This window comes from Nomascus leucogenys, chromosome 22a (assembly GCF_006542625.1).
Source record: "Nomascus leucogenys isolate Asia chromosome 22a, Asia_NLE_v1, whole genome shotgun sequence".
NCBI lineage: Eukaryota > Metazoa > Chordata > Mammalia > Primates > Hylobatidae > Nomascus > Nomascus leucogenys.
The window spans coordinates 58,163,097-58,183,557 of record NC_044402.1 but is presented as its reverse complement, the minus strand read 5'-3'; the positions used below and the strand labels follow the sequence as shown (position 1 = coordinate 58,183,557).

The 20,461-nt window shown below is 35.6% G+C and overlaps 1 protein-coding gene across 3 annotated transcripts in view; it reads left to right on the top strand.

The window, feature by feature from the left end:
- The window catches only part of ZNF451 (zinc finger protein 451), an 80,514-nt gene that overhangs the window by 39,021 nt on the left and 21,032 nt on the right, over nucleotides 1–20,461 (top strand). For all 3 annotated transcript variants that reach the window (XM_012500424.2, XM_030803642.1, XM_030803643.1), the window contains 6 exons: nucleotides 272–383; nucleotides 4,596–4,746; nucleotides 6,290–6,416; nucleotides 12,787–12,940; nucleotides 13,557–13,704; nucleotides 18,708–20,311. In XM_012500424.2, coding sequence (XP_012355878.1) covers nucleotides 272–383; nucleotides 4,596–4,746; nucleotides 6,290–6,416; nucleotides 12,787–12,940; nucleotides 13,557–13,704; nucleotides 18,708–20,311 — 2,296 coding nt within the window. The remainder of the gene's footprint in view (nucleotides 1–271; nucleotides 384–4,595; nucleotides 4,747–6,289; nucleotides 6,417–12,786; nucleotides 12,941–13,556; nucleotides 13,705–18,707; nucleotides 20,312–20,461) is intronic.

Below are 20,461 nucleotides of genomic sequence, written 5' to 3'. Positions count from 1 at the left end.
TGACGTCCATCAAATGTACATACCATAATTTACTTAAACCATACCCTGTTGTTAGGGGTGTAGGTTGTAGTAAATTTTGTGCAATAACACTGGTATACACATCTTAGAGCATGCATTTTTATTTTGATGTATTTCTTTGTCATAAATTTCTAGATGTGGAGTTCTGGGGATAAAAAGTAATCAGTATTTTCTGATCACTAATGTGTCAAAATCCTTTTCTCAAAGAAAACAGGGCAGTAATCTTAATTGAGTTTTCTCTTAATGTCTTCAGGAAAAAATTGATTTTCAGCATGCTCATGGGTTACAAGAATTGGAATTTATTCGAGGACATTCTGATACAGAAGCAGCAAGACTGTGTGTGGACCAGTGGCTAAAAATGCCAGGTATTCTTTAGAAATTACACTAAGGTTACCTAGCTTCCCCAAAGCCTTAAGGCAGAAAGTACGTTTGTTTTATGCTATTGCTAATAAGCATATAAGGTATTAGATTTTGTTTCAGTGATACTAATATCACCTCATAATGGCCTACTTTATAATGGCCTGCTTTGCCCATTGTCTTTCTTCTTTGGCACAAGTATATTTGAGTATAAGCAATATAGGTCGTACCTGAGCTCATTAGATACTACTCATTTATTCATTTATATATTTAATAGTTATTGCATGAAGTAGTACATACGTCTGTGAGAGGTGTGTAACAGATTATTTGAGGTCAGAAAAAGCTTCTCTAAGGAAATGGAATTTAAACTGAGATCTAGAGGATTCATGTTTACTTATTTATTCATCAGTGCAGCCTATGTAGAGATTTAATAAGGAAGCATCCTCATAGACTTGTCAAAACATTGGGTAGCTTCTTCATTACTAACTCTTTGCAGATCTGAGATTCCTTGAAGAGTTGCTGTGGAACATTTCTTACTCCACCAGATAATTTGGTGGAATTTTCAAGAGCCAGTAGGAGAGTCCCACCATGACAACTTTCCTGTCTTGTCTTGAAGAATATCTACTGAGCCTTTAAAGGGTTAGGATATCCACAGAAACCGTAGCTGTGGATTTAATCCAACAAAGTTTAATTACAAAAGGTCATAGAAATATCTATGCATGCAATGCTTAACTTTGTTGAACCTAGGTATCTTGGATTCTAAAGTTAGTTTTCAAGGGCTTTCCTTTGAATGGAATCAAATTGCCACTTATAAAAGAATTCTAATAACTTATATTTATTGGTATTTAGCAGTTCATTCCATTTGATACCTGACATAATTGATGTTTTAGACACTTGGCCACCCCCTGAAACTATATTTTCTCATTATCAACCTGCTTATGCCTCGCAAACTCCCCTCTTGCCCCCAAAAACCTTTTTCTTTGTTTTCTTCTTACTTGCCTGTGGGGTTTATACATGGCCAACAAATAATACAGTACTAGGGATTGCTGAGTGAATATGGTTATTGTATATCATGTGCAATTATGTGATAAGCTTATCTGGATTTATTCTATATAAGTTTGGTTGCTCAGCCATCTATGATCTCAATACTTTATTCATTTCACTAACACAGTATTTATTATGTTGGATTGATCCGTTTATATGTCTGTCTCTTCCACCCAGCTATATGCTTCTTGGGCACAAAGACCAAATCTTAGTAATACTTTTTAGTATCGCTTCCTTAAAAGAATGCTCAGCATAGAGATACTCAATAAATGTTGGTTGAATTTTTATAGAGGTAGGCTATAAATATTTGCATAATGAACACAGAAAGGAAGCCTAGAACTTGGGTTCCAAATCTGACTGTTATTAAACAAAAAAATTTTATGGCACTCCAGATCTACTTTGGCAAAAGACACATAGAAAATATGGTAAATGGTTTTGCCTCTTGGGGTGTTTTTTGAAAGCTTTTAGTTTTAAAAATCCCTCTTCATGTACGTTCAGTTCTCAGTGGAAGAAGTTAATGACTAGCTCAGGGGTGTCATCTTTGCTGCATCAGAATATTCTGGGACCTTTTAAACAGATGCCTACACCTCATTATCTCCAGAGATCTTTCTAGGGCATCTGTACTTTTGGGAAAGATCCCTAGGTGGGTAGGAAAATGGTCTAGAACTAGAAGACTTTATCATCTCTAGGTCTCTTCTAAAAATTATCTCATTAGTCTGACACTTTCAAGTCCTATATAGAATGGTAGTTGGGCCAGTAATAATGCCCTTCAAGCTTAATATCTGGCCTCCAGATTGTCAGAATATTGTAATGCATTGTAAATTGAATCTTGAGCATCTGTTTATGTATTTCCCTGAGCAGGTCAAGTGGGATCAAATGAGTTATTTAGCTGTGTCTTTATGGTACTTTCAAGATTAGTGTTTTCTCTGCCTTTCAGTACTGGCTTTTTGATGGCTGATAAGCTTAAGCCTGGAGTTAAGGTCTGTAGTTACGCTCTTTTTTGTGTGATGGGCTCAGCTTTTTGCTTGGTCTCTGAGGCAATGTAAAAATAAAGTTTGGAATCTGTTGCTTGAACAGCTATGTAGTATTGGGCTATATTTGGTATGGTGCTATTCCATAAATGGGCTTTAGAGAGTGCTGAGATCCTTTAAGAGCATATAGCTGGGGAAAAGAGAGGAATCACAGTTCTCTTTAATTATAGAGAGTGAGAGTCTACTTCTCAGTAGCATTAAAGGACTCATTCAATCTATTTCAAAATACAGTACTCAGCTGTTATAATTCAGTTCTTTCATTAGAAGTATTTTAAGTACCTTATTTATAATTATTCTAATGATGGACTATACATTCTTTATGGGTTTTTAGAGTTGGCCGGTTTGCATAAATTTGAATACTTGGTATTATAATTTTTAAAAATGCTGTCTGTACTATTTAAGAAAAAAGCTGTTTAAATCTCTGTATTTTGCCTTTCCATGGGGAAGCCTCCCCACCCCTCCACCCAGGAAGTGGCTTCTCCAACTTTATTTTTATCCAGAGCCACTATTTATAGCTAAATAAAGGTCCTGATAGGAAACATCTGGAATGTGGGTAGACAATTATAAAAGTTGTCATAATTCTTACTACATTAAGAATGTTAAAGATAAAGTATATTGCCATTTTAATGCCTTGTTAAGACTAAAATATGATTAATTCCACGCTCTCCGTTATTTGTTGTCAGAACACATTTATAAACATTTTGACAGTTTGATAGAGGTATTCCCCCAATAAAGACTAAAAGAGAGGAAAAGCAATTAAAACCTTAATCATATATAACCATTTTGGGATTTAAAAATCATATTGTCTTAAGGGAATAATTCTATTTAAATGCTTAGGGGCTTTGTAAAAAATTCAATAAAGATAAATATTTAGCTTTTTGTTGTATGAAATACTCAAAGCATTTGAGTGAAATAGTCCACAAGAGATAGTAATAAAAGAGAGAGTAATCAAACTGTCTGTGAATCAGAATACTTGTGGTTGTTTTGCAATGGTTTTTTATACAACCCAACTCTTTAAATTTTTCTTCATATATCATGTGTTGGGAGTTGCCCTGAGGACATTTGGCTGGGGGATTAATCTACAAGTTGTGTGACCTTAAGATCAAAATTATAAAGAAAGAAAGGGATGAAAAATGGACCAGGATAAAGGAGGATTAATTAATTAAGAGAAGAAAATGGTGGACAAACTGTTTCCTAATTGGCTTTTTAAAGGGAAAAAGAGAAGGGACAAAATAGGATAAGTGGAAAGGGGAGAGGTATCAACAATAAGTAAATCTCTGCTTTGTGTTCTATAAATGTGTTATCCCTTTCACTTGTATTACTTGATGTCTAGACTGGAGCTGATTGATCAGTGGCTTGATTCCTCAGAAAATAACACACGTATCCTCCTTGCCTCTCTGCTTTCTTCACTCCATCCTCTCTACCCCAGTTACATTGTGTAATATAATTTCCATAGAGCTCAGACCCTCTATAATAGCTAAATTTATAACACAGTTAAAATAGTTAAAAGAGAAAATAAGAATTAGAGGAAAAGATCTGGCTGGGCACAGTGTCTCATGCCTGTAATCCCAGCACTTTGGGAGGCCAAGGTGGGAGGATCACTTCAGGCCAGGAGTTCGAGACCAGCCTGGGCAACACTGAGAGACCCTGTCTCTACAAAAAATAAAAATATTAGCTGGGCATGGTGGCATGTGCCTATAGGCCCACCTGCTCAAAATGTAGGGAGTAGGGGCATAACCTTCTAATGCATTTGGTCTTTAACATTTTTTAGCTGTTGAGCTTAAAGAAAAGGATTTCTTTTTCCCTAAAGGGAATGCTACTTGGAGCTGGGCATGGTGGCATGCTCCTGTAGTTTGAGCAACAGCAGGAGAATTCATTGAGCCTGGGAAATACAGCAAGATGCCCATCTCAAAAAAAAAAGAGAGAGAGAATGCTACTTGGTGATATTAAGGGCTTTTTTTGGTCACAACTTATTTACTTTTAGGTTATTATATCTTTTATAAGAGAGGTTTTAAACAATTATAATTAGGATCATCCAGTTGATGCTACATCATAATTTTCATCGTTTTGTCCTAATTTTGATCACTAGCCCAAAGGATAAGTATCTGAAATAATAACCTAAGAATTCATATTCTGATGATGCAGGACTCAAAACAGGCACAATTAACTGTGGAACAAAAAGTTCATTCCGAAGAGGAGGCCAAACGCGGGTGTCTGGGAAACCAATTTTATGTCCTATCATGCACTGTAACAAGGAGTTTGACAATGGGCACCTTCTCTTAGGACATTTGAAAAGGTAAGTAGGATATTCAGAATAGTGAATGCTGAGGATCTAGTGAGCTACCAAGTGATTTCGTAAAATGAAAGCATAATGCGCCTTTGCCATTATGATTATATAGCTTTATATTCCAAACTCAAATTATTTTGTGCCATTATGATATAATTTTTTTCATAACTGGTGAAGTCGGATTCTTCTAGTGGGTGTAGCTCTTAGCTTTATGGGTATAGCTTTTAAATATTTATTTTCCCTGATATGGCTTATAAAGTTCTAAACAGACTTTTTCCATCGAAATCCAGATAGGTTAGTTTTAGAGAAATACAGCCCATAAATGTAAATTTCGAGACAAGGAGCATGTACAGACATTTGGTCTAGCCTGAAGAAAGGTAATAGGCATTACAAAATAAATGTTAAAAGCAAACTGACGTAAGCAAAATTAATAATAAAAATTCTATTTATTGAAACCCATTTTATCAATTTACTGAGTTTGGTGGTGTTTTTTGTTTTTTTTTTTTTTGAGACAGGGTCTCACTCTGTCGCCCAGGATGGAGTGCAGTGCAGCTTCCACCTCCTGGGCTCAAGGGATCCTCCCATCCTCCCACCTCAGCCTCCTGAGTGGCTGGGACTACAGGTGTGCGCCACCACACCCAGCTAATTTTTGTATTTTTTGCAGAGACGTGGCTTTGCCATGTTGCCCAGGCTGGTCTTGAACTCCTGAGCTCAAGCAGTCTGCCCACCTCAGCCTACCAAAGTGCTGGGATTACAGGCGTGAGCCACCGCGCCCAGCCAGTTTACTGAATTTTTGAATAGTGGAGCTTGAGAAAGTAGATATCAAGGGAAAGTTGTATTAAACATTCAACTCCCCATAGCCTCCCTTTCTAATAGTTGAAGAATGGGAAATTGAGAGTTTGGGGCTCTCAGCCGTTGTCTTTTCCATATGTCTCACCCCACTTATGCCTTACCTTATCAAGAGAAGCTTCTAGAGGGAGTTGTAGCATTCTATAAAAAACCAGGTAAAGTCAAAGCTGGACCTGGGGTCGGGGAGGGAACAAAATTTGATAGCATACTATATCTTAGCTAAAGTGCTCCAGGCAGTTTAAAATAATGCAGATTTATTAAATGGTAAAAATGAACATTAAAAGCCATTATGGGAAACAAGTGTACTAGAAATCTTAGCATGATATTATTATTGCAGTGATTTATTTAAAGTTAGTTGTGAGTCTTATGGTAACCAAGGCAAGAAGTAAAGGATGCTGGACTTACAATTTTCAAACGATAAGTTTACCAGTTTGGTAAGAAATGTCTAAATCTATTTTACCGGATATTTAGTACGTATGAAATCTTGCGCTAACTGTTGGTCACTATCTGAGGGAATTGCTGAGCATATGGGAACCACTTGATATTTACTGTATATGAAGCACATTACTTAATATTTCAGTAGAAAAGTGCAAAGTTCTGAATGTGTTTGTGTATGTGTTTAGCTTCACAAATGAAGCGACTTAGTTGTTTCCCTAGAATGTGGATTTATCTAATATTACCTCTTACCTCTTTTGCTGAGTAGGTTTGATCACTCTCCATGTGATCCAACAATTACACTGCATGGACCTTTCTTCAGCTCCTTTGCTTGTGTAGTATGTTATAAAAAATTTGTTTCTCAACAGCAATATAGAGATCACCTTTTTGATAAGGTAAGAGCATGTCCTAAATTAAAAGTATTATTTTTCTAGAGAGCCATGGAGTTAAGTGTAGGTTTTTTCATGCTGTTCTTAAGCTTGTGATTACCAGTGATACACATAAGTATCAAAACTGTAATTGTCAATTGAAAATAAAATGATTTGGGCCATTTAGTTATTATAGGCAGGTAAACTTGATCCCTTACAGTCAGCAGTCCTAGAGATTATCATCAAAATCCTTTCATGGAGTTGCTCTATGAAATTAAATTACCTCGTTCAAGATGCTCTGAGCGAGTCACTTGATGAGAACCAGAACCCTGTTCTTAAGTGCCCTATCTTTCACTGCTTGTTGAAATGTTGGAGCCATATAGTAAATGACAAGTTATTAATGCCAGTTTTAAGGAATATAACTAGTGTTTAAAAAGCTATGTTATATAATTCTAAGTCAGTGTTAAATCTTAAGAGACAGGAGTTGATTCATGGATATGCAAATCCATGTAATACAGAACTCTAATGGGTTTTTACCATATTTGATAGTAGATAACTTTAATGACTTATTAACATTGCAGAAGTAATGTATGTTCATTATGGAAAATTTTTAAAATATTAACAAAAAGACAAGAAATCATCCTTAATCTCACAGAGATAAGGACTGTGATTAAGATTTTGATATATGTGTTTTTAGTATTTGTCTATATATAGATAAATGTTTTTACATAAGATAAGATATCTAAATTGTTTTGTGATTTAAAGCAGTGTTGCAAATGTAAAAGCTTAAATATTCATGGAATCAATGCATACATTTCTACATTTTAAATCAATGAATAGTTTTCTTCTGTATGAATATAGTGTTAATAAATTTCCCATTGGATGTATTTTGTTTTCTATTATTAAAAACAATGCCATATTAAATATTCTGTTAACTAAAAACCTTTGAGAATATCCATATTTGGATATTTGAGTAAATATCAAATTGGATTTACCGAATAAATATTAGATTTTGAAATAGTAAAACATTTATTTAGTTATGTTTTCAGAATTTGCTTCTATCTAGAGCTGTACCTGGAAAGTAACATGGAGAATAGCTTGGATTCTGTGTAGGTTCACAGCAGAGAATTAAAGCTTGCATTCTAAGTATATCTAATTGAATTCTGCAGTCCTCCTCATCTCTGTCCTGGCACTAGAGAACATTTCCCAGAACAGATGTGCATCTTGAAGCAGATTTTATTTTACACTCACGCATTAGTTTTTGAGAGCCTGCGTCTTGTTCAACATTGACTAGGCACTGTAGTTGGGTAGTCTTGGGGATTCCTAACAAAAGTAAATAGTAACATGATCATAAAGGCACAGGATTTTAAACTTGATATTGGCAAGAAGAAACTATTATAGAACAGGGACATGATGAAAATAACACATTATTCTTTTAGAGTTAGAAGGACTTCTAATTCTAGAGCCCAATTCCTTCCTTTTTTTAGAGACACTGAAGAGACTGAGTGGCATTAGAATGGCAGTATTGTTCAGAATGGATTCAAAGATGTGGACAAAGAGACCAGTTTAGATGACTTTTACAGTAATTTAGCTCTGAGATGAGAGAATTGTTTGACTTGGGTAATAGCATTCAGAATGAAGACCTTAAAGTGAAACCCAAAGACATACTGAAGAAAGAAATGATAGGGTTATCCATTTCCATGACAAATGGAAGATTTGGGGAAAGAAGGGGAAAAGGGTGAAAGAGAACTGCATTCCATACTTTAGTGTTTGCAGTAGGTTATTGATGTTCGGCATTTTTCAGAACTGGAGTTCTTTCAGGACCTGTTTCCCTATTCCATGTACTGAGTGTTTTCTCTACTATAATGAGTATATATGTCTGTTTTCTTTAGTAAATTTGAGTAGGTAGTTTAAAATGAATTATTTTGCTTATTTTTTTCCCCAAATTTCATTAATTTGTTTTTTCTTTTTTCTCGGAATCACACATTCCATGCTGTTTTGCACTCCTTTTTGCCTTCTCTCTAGGAAGTAGATTTATGACCTTCAGCGTTCTGAAAAGCAGTATGGTAACATAGAAAGGGCAAAGGCTTTGGTGTCAGACAGACCTGGGTTCCACTGTTACTTTTATTTGCTTCATATTCTTAACAGGTTACTGAATCTGTGAGTGTAGTTTCTTCATCCCTAAAATGGTATTGTTATACTTATGTACGAGATTGTTAAGAGAAAATGTAATACTCTATTTCAGGCCTGACCTGTAACCTTCAATGATTGCTTATTCCTTGACATTTGTGTCACCACAAGGACTCTAAAGGAAACTAGTATGCATGGGGGGTTGTAATTGCCTCTTTTAAATCAACAAGAAGAGGTCACTAGAAGATTGTATAAGCCTCGCTGTTTTTTATAGGTATGAATTCTGTTTTGTAAAGATGGCAGTCCCCAATGAAAGAAAGTCAAATTATTCACAATTTGCATTGTTTTCCTTGCTTCCCTCCCCCATTTTCTTTCATCTTCAGTTTCTTCCCTCTAGACAAGGCCTTCTCAAACTTAAATGTACACACATATCACTTGGAAACTGTTAAAATGCAGATTCTGACGCAAGATGTCTCAGGTGGAGCCTTAGATTCACATTTCTAACAAGCTTTTAGGTGATGCCATTGCTGTCGTTCCTTGAGTCATACTTTGAGTAGCAAGTTTCTAGTGGCTTTTGACACCTAAACCTGTCCAATGGCTATTACATCACCAGATAGCACCCTGCTTTTCTCCCTGTTGTGTGATGGTGGTGGTAGATATACTGTAAGCTCCTTTGTACCTCAGTGTCATTTGTGAGTCCATTGAAGCTACCACTGGTTATTCTGTTTCTAGGGCTACTGTATCATCTAAGGTGACTCTTCTCCTTTGCTAACCCATCTTCCCCATCCCTAGGCAACCACTAAGCTACTTTGTGTCTCCATGGATTTATCTATTTTGGATATTTTATATAAAAAGAATCACACAATGTGCAGCCTTTGTGACTAGATTGTTTCACTTGCCATAATGTGTTTCAAGGCTTATTCATATTGTAGCATGTATCAGTACTTCATTTCTTTTCATTGCCAAATAGTATTTCATTGTAAGGACATATGCTGCATTTTATTTAACAGTTCATCAGTTGATGGACATTTGGGTTGTTTCTACTTTTTGGCTGTTAATGAACAATGCTTCTATAAACCAACATCCAAGTTTTGTGTAAACATACGTTTTAATTCCTCTAATGAGTTAAATTGCTAGGCCATATGGTACCTTTTTAATTTTTTTGAAGAAGTGCCAAACTGCTGTCTAGTGCACTGCACCATTTTACTTTCCCGCCAACAATGTTTGTGGGTTTCAGTTTTTAGCCATTCTAGTGGATGTGAAATGGTATTTTGATTCTGCCTTTTTTTTTTTTTTTTTTTTTTTTAAAGATGGAGTCTCGCTCTCTTGTGCAGGCTGGAGTGCAGTGGTGCAGTTTCGGCTCACTGCAACCTCTGCCTCCCAGGTTCAAACGATTCTCCTGCCTCAGCCTCCTGGGTAGCTGGGATTACAGGCGCCTGCCACCACACCTGGGTAGTTTTTTGTATTTTTAGTAGAGACGGTGTTTCACCATGTTGGCCAGGCTGGTCTCGAACTCCTGACCTTGTGATCTGTCCGCCTCAGCCTCCCAAAGTGCTGGGATTACAGGCATGAGCCATCGTGCCCAGCCCTACTTTTTTTATTCTACAAATTTATATGGTGTCTTTTAATGTAACCAGAAATATGGTAAAAAGGAATTGAGCACTTTAACTTACCAGATATCTTATTTCCCATTCCTTTTCCCAATTTGTAGAATGTATTTGTAGGTATGCCATACCTATACATGTATATAATTTTTTTTTTTTTTTTGAGAGAGAGAAATGGGGTCCTGCTATGTTACCCAGGGTGGTCTTGAATTCCTGGGCAAAGCAGTCCTCCCACCTCAGCCTCCCAAAGTGCTGGGATTACAGGTGTGAGCCACTGCTCCTGGCCAAGTATGCCATATTTTTGTAATAAGTATATTCTAATAAAATTTTATGTAGAATCACATTTTGGTTCTGTTGAGCAAATCACTTAAACAACTTTATGTGAGTTCATCTATAACTCACGATTAAACTAAAAACGATTTAATGAGTTTAGGGTTCTTCAAGTAGGAGAAATATGTATAAATTGGTGGTTACTAAATGCCTTTATTGCTCTTATCATTTAGAATCTTCAAATTGGAATGAAAATGTCCTCCTCGTTGTTATTTCTTCTGTGTGGCACTCATCAAATTAAAACAGGAGGGGAGTGTGGTGGGGAGGGAGTAGTGAAAGCAGCATAGAATTCATAACCAGGATTGTAAAGCTGGGTTTAAATGGAAGTTTGTCTTTTCTATGGAGGGGGACAACTTGGGAGGAGGGGTAAGTTGGTTGACTTATCAGAACTTCAATTTTCTCATCTCTAAATAATGAAAATGGTACCTCATGGGGTTATTATGAGGATTAAGTAGGTAAACATATTTAGAACCTCAGTGTGGTTCCTGACATGTGCCCAGTATAAATAAAAAATTTTTATCTCTCTCCTGGTTGCATCTAATAAGCACTACACAAACTATACTGATAGTTCTAGTGTTAATGATAGTAAATATGAGGCACAATACAATGTTTGAGGCTATTACTCTAAAGACCATTAACAAGAAGTTAAATTATATTTATAACAAGCACACACAAATACACATACACTTATAAATACACACTTTTTTAAATTTCCTATTTTAAGATAGAAGAGGCTCTTAACAAGGTTTAGAAACTTAGATGCTAGAAAAGACATACTTATTTGACTGTGTCAAATTTAAGTGACCATAGGCCGAGCACAGTGGCTTATGCCTGTAATCCCAGCACTTTGGGAGGCCAAGGCGAGAGAATTGCTAGAGTCCAGGAGTTAGAGACCAGCCTGGGCAACATGGAAAGACCTTGCCTTTACAAAAAATAAAAAAATTAGCCGGATGTATTGGTGTATGCTTGTGGTCCCAGCTACTTGGGAGGCTGGGATAGGAGGATTGCTTGATCCCAGGATGTCAAGGGTACTAGTGGGCCAGCCTGGGTGACAGAGTGAGCTCTTGTCTCAGAAATAAATAAAGAAGACTATAAACAAAGTAGATATTTGAAAAAATATTGCAAAATGGAAAATGAGACAGAGAATTAATTTCAGTAACAAAGGACTGATACAAATTGACCAGAAGGAGAAAAAACAATTGAGAAATAAAGCTAAATAATATGAATAAAAAATTCACATAAGAACACATCTCGGTAGCCAAAAAATGTATGAATAAATGCTCAAACTCACAGATAGGAAATGCAAATTAAAGTAGCAATGAAGGCCAGGCATGGTGGCTCATGCCTGTAATCCTAGCACTTTGGAAGGCCAAGGCGGGTGGATCACTTGAACCCAGAAGTTCGAGACCAGCCTGGGCAACGTGGGGAAACCCTGTCTCTACCAAAAATACAAAAATCTGCCTGACAAAAATGAAAAAGATCTGTAATATATATTACTGCCAGGCTCATTCACTACTAGGGGATATGTGAATTGGTAGAGCCTTTTTGAAAACCAGTCATACAGTGTCTTTTAATATTCAAATATATATACCCATTAGCCCTATAGGGCCACTCTTGAGAATAAGAAAAAAGCACCTACCAGTAAGGATATATATTCAAGGATGTTTACAAGATCATTATTTCTAGTGGGAAAAAAAAAATCAAAACTTAAAGAAAAAAACTGGAAATGTTGACTGAGTTGAATAGATTCACATCATGGCATAGTTTGCAACCATTAAGAAGTATTAATTAGAGATATACCGGCTGATTTTTAGGGATTTCCTTTAGGTACTATGGAATGAGAAATCTAATAGGCAGAAGAGCCTATAAAATAATATTTGATAAAACAATGACATTTCCCCTTATTTCTATGTGTCTTTGTAACTGAGTAAGCGTGGATAAATTTGTGGAAGAATAATAATGCAGGGTAGAGGGAATAAAGCAAACCATTAGGAAAAGTCTATGTGGTGTGATCACATTTATGCATTTATATATTACATGTGAATGTGTATGTAAAAATGAAAACTATATAGAAAGCAAATGTTCTTCTATATTTGTTACTACAACAGATGGCCATAATTTGGTTTTGAGGAAAAAAAACTAAAAATTTGACATTTGGGACCTCGGTTATGATAAAAGTTCCATAATTCACACTCAGGGAAGAACAGCTTTCATGTTAAAAATTGATACAGGATATTGCAAATAAATAACAAATGGGAAATTTTGAAAGTTTTTTTCAAGAACTTGAGTATTTATTTTAGTTTTCCATAATACAGCTTTGTCTTATATTTTAGGAAGCCACAGATGATGGACATAACAACAATCTTCTTCCTCAGATTATTCAGTGTTTTGCATGTCCAAATTGCTTCCTTCTTTTTAGCAGCAAGGATGAGTGTTCGAAGCATATGTCTGGAAAGAATCATTTCCATCAGAGTTTCAAACTGGGTGGTATGTTAATACTCTTTCCTGCTGAAAATTAAACTACTTTAATTTTTGCTGATTTATCATACTTCTCAGATCATTCTTGAGATTACATATCCTCATCTTAGTTTTAGAACTATAAAAGTAAAAGATTATCTCAATTCTTACTTAAAAACAAAGATTCTTAATATTTATTTGTACGTATGAGTAAGGCTTACTAACTTTGAAGAGTGAAGAAAAACTTGGGAAGCAAATATTCAGGATAATGTTATGTTATATCATGGTATCTTGGAAGTTTTCTGTTTCTCGGCATTTAAGACTCAAAATTTTTTTTTTTTTTTTAGTTTTTTTTTTTTTTATTATACTTTAGGTTTTAGGGTACATGTGCACAATGTGCAGGTTTGTTACATATGTATCCATGTGCCATGTTGATTTCCTGCACCCATTAACAATTTTAATTGGAGTATGAGTAAGGCATTCTTTGTATTTAAGGCTAGAAAGTGGCTTCCCTTAGATTTTTATTGCCAAAATAACTGTCTTCTTTTACCTACTCCAACTAATGTTGAGAAGGGCTAAGGGGAAGAAGGTTGGGTTGCTCTGTACTCAAATAACTTTGCAAATTATAGTTTATTTTGTCTTTCAGATAACAAAGGAATTGCACATCCAATATCTTTTCCATCTTTTGCAAAGAAACTTTTGATCTCTCTATGCAAAGATGTTCCATTTCAAGTTAAGTGTGTGGCCTGCCACCAGACACTGCGTTCCCACATGGAGCTCACTGCCCATTTCAGGTTTGTATTGGTCTGGAGCTGTAAAGGGAAACGGATGAGCTGTTTGCCAGTGAGAAGATTCAACAAATACATTTTCTATTCCATGTTTCTCTCCTTTTAAAATGAGAATATACAGTTGCCTGGAAATTAACCAAATTTAACATAGTGAGAAAAGTTAGAGATGTGGAAAACGTGGATATATTGATATTGCTGCAAGTGTAAAGCAAGCTAACAGTTCTAAGTTTTGTGTATGTTTTTCTGTGTGTGTTCTGTAAGTATGAGTAGGAGAGGAAAGGGTTAAAGCAGAACCTTGGCTTTAAGTCAACCGGAATGGAAAGTATCATATACATTTGAAAGATTAAATCTCAGTGAAAGGCCAAATTTATCAAGTAACCAAGAAAGAGTCCAGTATGATTTGTGATTGCCATAGTATCTGTGAGATTCATCTATATTGTTTAGTACATTGTTCCTTTTTATTGGTGAGTAGTATTGTGTGAATATAGTACAATTTGTTGATCCATTCCCGTGTTGATAGATATTTGGGTTGTTTACAATTTATAGCTTTTATGAATAAAGCTGCTTTGAATATTTTGTACAAGTCTTTTCATGGTCATATGTTTTCATTTCTCTTGGATGGACATTGAAAAGTGGAATTGTTGGTTCAGAAGTAGGTTTATATTTAACTTTATGAGAACCTACTAAATATCCAAAGTTGGTTGTACCAGTTTACATTCCTACAGGTAAGGTATGAAAGTTCTAGTTACTCTTCACCCTTGCAAACATTTGGTATTGCCACTCTTTTTCATTTTAGCTATTCTTGTGTCTCATTTTAGTTTATTATATGCATTTTCTTGATAAACAATGATGTTGGGCACATTTTCTTGTGCTTTTGGGCTATTTGTTTATCTTTGTGAAATCTCTGTTCAAGTTTTTTGCCAGTCTTCAAAATTGGATTGTTTACCTTCTTAATAGTGAGTTGGGGTTCTTTATATATTCTAGATACGAATCTTTTGTCAGATTCGTATCTAGAATATAGGAATTTCTAGAATATACAAATATTTATGAGTATATTTTCCTAGCTGTGATTTTGCATATTCATATTTTTAATGATACCTTTTGATGAACAGAAGCTTTTCTTTGCATTAGGTATATAATTTGTTGATTATTTTCTTCTTTTATAGTTATGCTTTCTGTGTCCTGAGAAACCGTTGCCTCTTCTTGCTTAAAGAATGTATTTTATTTCCCTGAATTCAGCTTTGATATTTTTAAATATTTATGTTTATTTCTATAATCTATTTCAAATTTTTGTTGATTTTTGCAACAACCATTGTCTGGTTTCCCTGGCAATTCTCTGTTGTTTGCCCATTTTCTAGTTCATTGATTTCTGCTCTTTGAACTTTGAGTTTAATTTGCTTATCTTTGTCTAGCTCTTAAAGGTAGAAGTTTAGATTGACTTTGGATCTTTGTTTTCAATATAAACATTTAAAAATATAAATTTCCCACTAAGCACTGCTTTGCCTGCATGCCACAGATTTTGATAAGTTGTGTTTTCATTTTTATTCAGTTAAAAATACATATCTCTTTTTTCCTCATTTAACCATAGAGCTACCATATGATCCAGCAGTTTCTACTTGTTGACAGCCAAGAGCAAAGTGAATGTATATCCACACAAAGACTTGTATGTTTGTTTATAGCAGCATTATTCATAATAGTAAAAAAGTGGGAACATCCCAAATGTCTATCAGCTGACAAATGGATTTTTTTAAATGGACATATCCATACAAGGGAATATTAATTCGGCCATGAAAAGGATTGAAATCCTGATTACATGTTATAGCCTCAATGAACTTTGAAAACATTATGCTAAATGAAATAAGCTAGTCACAAAAAGTCCATTTATATGATTCCATTCACATGAAATTCCAGAATAGGGAAATCTGTAGACACAGAAAGTAGTTGCTTAGGGCTCAGTGGTTGCTTGGAGTTGGGGAGCACAGCGAAAAGGGAGGTGGGGAGGTGATAGCTAAAGGGCATGGGTTTTCTTTTTGATATGACACAATGTTCTAAAATTAACTATTGATGGTTGCACATATCTTTATGTGAAAAATAGTTGAAATTATATACCCTAAATGGATGAATTATGTGGTATGTGAATTATATCCTTTTTTTTTTTTTTTTTTTTTTTAAAGGCAGGGTCTCTCTCTGTCACCCAGGCTGGAGTACAGTGGTGCAATCTCGGCTCACTGCAACCTCCACCTCCCAAGTTCAAGCGATTCTTGTGCCTCAGCCTCCCAGGTAGCTGGGACTATAGGTGTGTGCCACCATGCCTGGCTGAGTTTTGTATTTTTTGTAGAGATGGGGTTTCACCATGTTGGCCAGGATGGTCTTGAACTCCTGACCTCAAGTGATCTGCCCACCTCAGCCTCCCAAAGTGCTGGGATTACAGGCATGCCCCACCGTGCCTAGCCGTGAATTATATCTCAATAAAGCTGTTTAAAAATGTTTTGGAAAAATGTTATCTTTGCCCTTTTGATTTATTCTTTGACCTATAGGTTTATTAGAAATGTGTTGCTTGGCTGGGCGCGGTGGCTCACACCTGTAATCCTAACACTTTGGGAGGCTTAGGCAGGTGGATTGCCTGAGCTCAGGAGTTCGAGACCAGCCTGGCTAACATGGCGAAACCCTATCTCTATTAAAAATACAAAAAAATCAACCGGGTGTGGTGGTGAGCACCTGTAATCCCAGCTACTTGGTGGCTGAGGCAAGAGAATCACTTGAACCTGGGAGGCAGAGGTTGCAGTGATCCAAGATTGTGCCACTGCACTCCAGCCTGGGCGACAGAAAGATTTTCTGTCTCCAAACACACAAAAAAGATATGTGTTGCTTAACTTCTAAAGGTTTATAGATGTTACATTTAGGTATTTATAAACATTTAGGGATTTTTATTATTTCTTGTTTCCAATTTAATTCCACAATAATTAGAGAACATATTTTGTACAGTTTTTTTCTTTTAAAATATATTAAATGTATAAAATGGTAGCAGGTCTCTTCTCTCTGGAGTTTAGTAGTGAAGGGAAGACACAGTTGTTCTATTTTTTTATTTTCCTAGGGAAGTTAATTTATTTTGAGTTAATTTGTGGAATATTATGTGGCTTTATTGAGTCTAGTTCTTCAGTGCAAAAGCAACTATGGGCATGACATTTGTCTGACATAAAATTAATCAGTTCTTTATTTTTATTTCTTATAGATTTAGGGGGTACGAGTGCAGTTTTGTTACATGGGTATATTGTGAAGCTCAGATATCTGGGCTTCTAATGTACCTATCATCCAAATAGTGAACATTGTACCCAATAGGTTATTTTTCAACCCTCACCCATTTCCCAACCTCCCACCTTTTGGAGTTTTCAATGTCTATTTTATTATTCCAGTCTATATGTCCACGTGTACCCATTGTTTAACTCCCACTTAGAACTGAAAATTTGCAGTATTTGACATTCTGAGTTATTTCACTTAGGATAATGGCCTCCAGTTCCATACATGTAGCTTCGAAAGGCATGATTTCATTCTTTTTTTATGACTCAGTAGTATTCCATGGTATATATACCATATTTTCTTTATTCAATAATCCATTGATGGACACTTAGGTTGATTCCATTCATTATTGCTGTTGTCAATAGTGCTGTGGTAAATGTACAAGTGTAGGTGTCTTTTTGATATAATGCTTGCTTTTTCTTAAGGTAGATACCAGTAGTGGGACTGCTGGATCAAAGGGTGGTTCTATTTTTAGTTTTTTGAGAAATCTCCATATTGTTTTCCATAGAGGTTGTACTAATTTACATTCCCATCAACAGTGTATAAGTGTTCCCTTTTCTCTGTATACTTGCCAACATCAGTTGTTTTTTGACTTTTTAATAACAGCCATTTTGACTGGTGTAAGATGGTATCGCATTGTTGTTTTAATTTGAAGTTCTCTGATGATTAGTAATATTGAGTATTTATGGGCCACTTGTATGTCTTCTTTTGAAAAATGTCTGTTCATGTCCTTTGCCCACTTCTTAATGGGATTATTTGTGGGGTTTTTTCTTGTTAAGTTCCTAGTAGATTCTGAATATTAGTTGTTTGTCAGATGCATAGTTTGCAGATATTTTCTCCCATTCTGTAAGTTGTCTGTTTATTCTCTTGATTATTTCTTTTGCTATGCTTAAGCTTTTAAGTCCCATTTGTCTATTTTAGGGCTTTGTTGCATTTGCTTTTGAGGACTTAAGTCATAAATTTTTTGCCTAGGCCATTGTCCGGAAGGGGTTTTCCTAGGTTTTCTTCTAGAATTTTTATAGTTTCAGGTCTTTGCCTTTAATTCATCTTGAGTTATTTTTTGTATATGATGGAAGATATGGGTTCAGTTTTATTCTTCTGCATATGGCTGTCCAGTTTTATCAGCACCATTTATTAAATAGGGTGTCCTTTCCCCGGTGTATATTTTTGTCAATTTTGTCAAAGATCAGTAGTTTGTAGGTATGTGGCTTTGTTGCTGGGTTCTCTATTCTGTTCCATTGATCCGTGTGTCTATTTTTATACCAGTACATGTTTTTTTGGTTACCATAGCCTTATAGTATCAACATTAATCAGTTATTAAAGAATAGAAACTGGGTTGTCTAGAATCTTAACCATAGTGTTCTTTCATACAGTTTAATTACCATGGAGAGTCTAATAATTTGCCTGTTCAATAAGGTCCTCTGTCAGTGCTTTTGATACAGATTTTAATTTTCTAAAATTTGCCTGAATTTAAAAAATTTTGAATCTAGTTTTAGCCTGTTGTATTTTAACTAGAAATAGATAAAGTGCAGATAATACTCAAGTATTTTGAGATGATAGAACATCATTATGTCATTTGCATCTTTATTGAAAAGTATCTTTTAGTGCTTATTTATACGTTGGTTATTTTATAATTCCTGCAATAAAATGCAGCAATGATATATTTAGAAAATACTTCTGAAAGCGTTTCTATTTCTTTTTATCTAATTTAGAGTTCGTTGTCGAAATGCTGGGCCTGTAGCTGTAGCTGAGAAGAGCATTACCCAGGTTGCAGAGAAATTCATATTAAGAGGTTATTGTCCAGATTGCAATCAAGTCTTTGTGGATGAAACCAGCACCCAAAATCATAAGCAGAATTCAGGACACAAAGTCCGAGTCATTAACTCAGTGGAAGAATCAGTCTTACTCTATTGCCACAGCAGCGAAGGGAACAAGGATCCTTCTTCTGACTTGCATTTATTGTTGGATCAATCAAAATTTTCATCACTTAAAAGAACCATGTCTATTAAAGAATCTAGCTCACCGGAGTGCACTGCCATTCCAAAAAAGAAGATGAATTTAAAAGATAAAAGCCATGAAGGTGTTGCTTGTGTCCAGAAAGAAAAATCAGTAGTTAAAACCTGGTTCTGTGAATGCAATCAGCGATTCCCAAGTGAAGATGCAGTAGAAAAGCATGTTTTCTCAGCAAACACAATGGGTTATAAGTGTGTGGTCTGTGGAAAGGTATGTGATGATTCAGGGGTCATTCGTTTACACATGAGCCGGATTCACGGAGGGGCACATTTAAATAACTTTCTTTTCTGGTGTCGGACATGCAAAAAGGAGTTAACAAGGAAAGATACTATCATGGCACATGTGACTGAATTTCATAATGGACACAGATATTTTTATGAGATGGATGAGGTAGAAGGTGAAACTTTGCCATCATCCTCTACAACATTGGGTAATTTGACTGCTAACAAGCCTTCATCAGCTATTACTATTATTGATCATTCCCCGGCAAATAGTTCTCCAAGGGGTAAATGGCAATGTCGGATTTGTGAAGATATGTTTGATTCCCAGGAATATGTAAAACAGCACTGCATGTCTTTGGCAAGCCACAAGTTTCATAGATACAGCTGTGCTCACTGCAGAAAGCCTTTTCATAAGATAGAAACATTGTACCGACATTGCCAAGATGAGCATGACAATGAGATAAAGATTAAATACTTCTGTGGGCTTTGTGATCTTATCTTTAATGTGGAAGAAGCATTTTTGAGTCATTATGAGGAGCACCACAGCATAGATTATGTATTTGTGTCAGAAAAAACTGAAACTTCAATTAAAACCGAAGATGATTTTCCAGTAATAGAGACCAGTAACCAGTTAACCTGTGGTTGCCGTGAGAGTTACATCTGTAAAGTCAACAGAAAAGAAGATTATAGCAGATGTCTCCAAATCATGCTGGATAAAGGAAAACTGTGGTTTCGCTGCAGTTTATGTTCGGCAACAGCACAGAATTTAGCCGACATGAACACTCATATCCATCAAGTGCACCAAGAAAAGAGTGATGAGGAGGAGCAGCAGTATGTAATCAAGTGTGGCACCTGCACCAAAGCATTTCATGATCCTGAGAGTGCACAGCAGCATTTCCATAGAAAACATTGCTTCTTACAGAAACCCAGTGTGGCTCATTTTGGATCTGAAAAATCAAACCTGTACAAGTTTACTGCCAGTGCCTCACATACAGAGAGAAAACTGAAACAGGCAATAAACTATCCAAAAAGTTTAGACATAGAGAAAGGAGTTGAGAATGACCTAAGCTATCAGAATATAGGTATGGCTTTATAGCTCTGTGCAAATTTCATATACTAATATTGAAACTTACAATGTACTCACCTCGATTCAATTTTGAAGCAAGAAACAGGGTAACTTCTTGATGATATGTTAATTACTATGGTATATACATTTTAGGGGTTTGTATTCC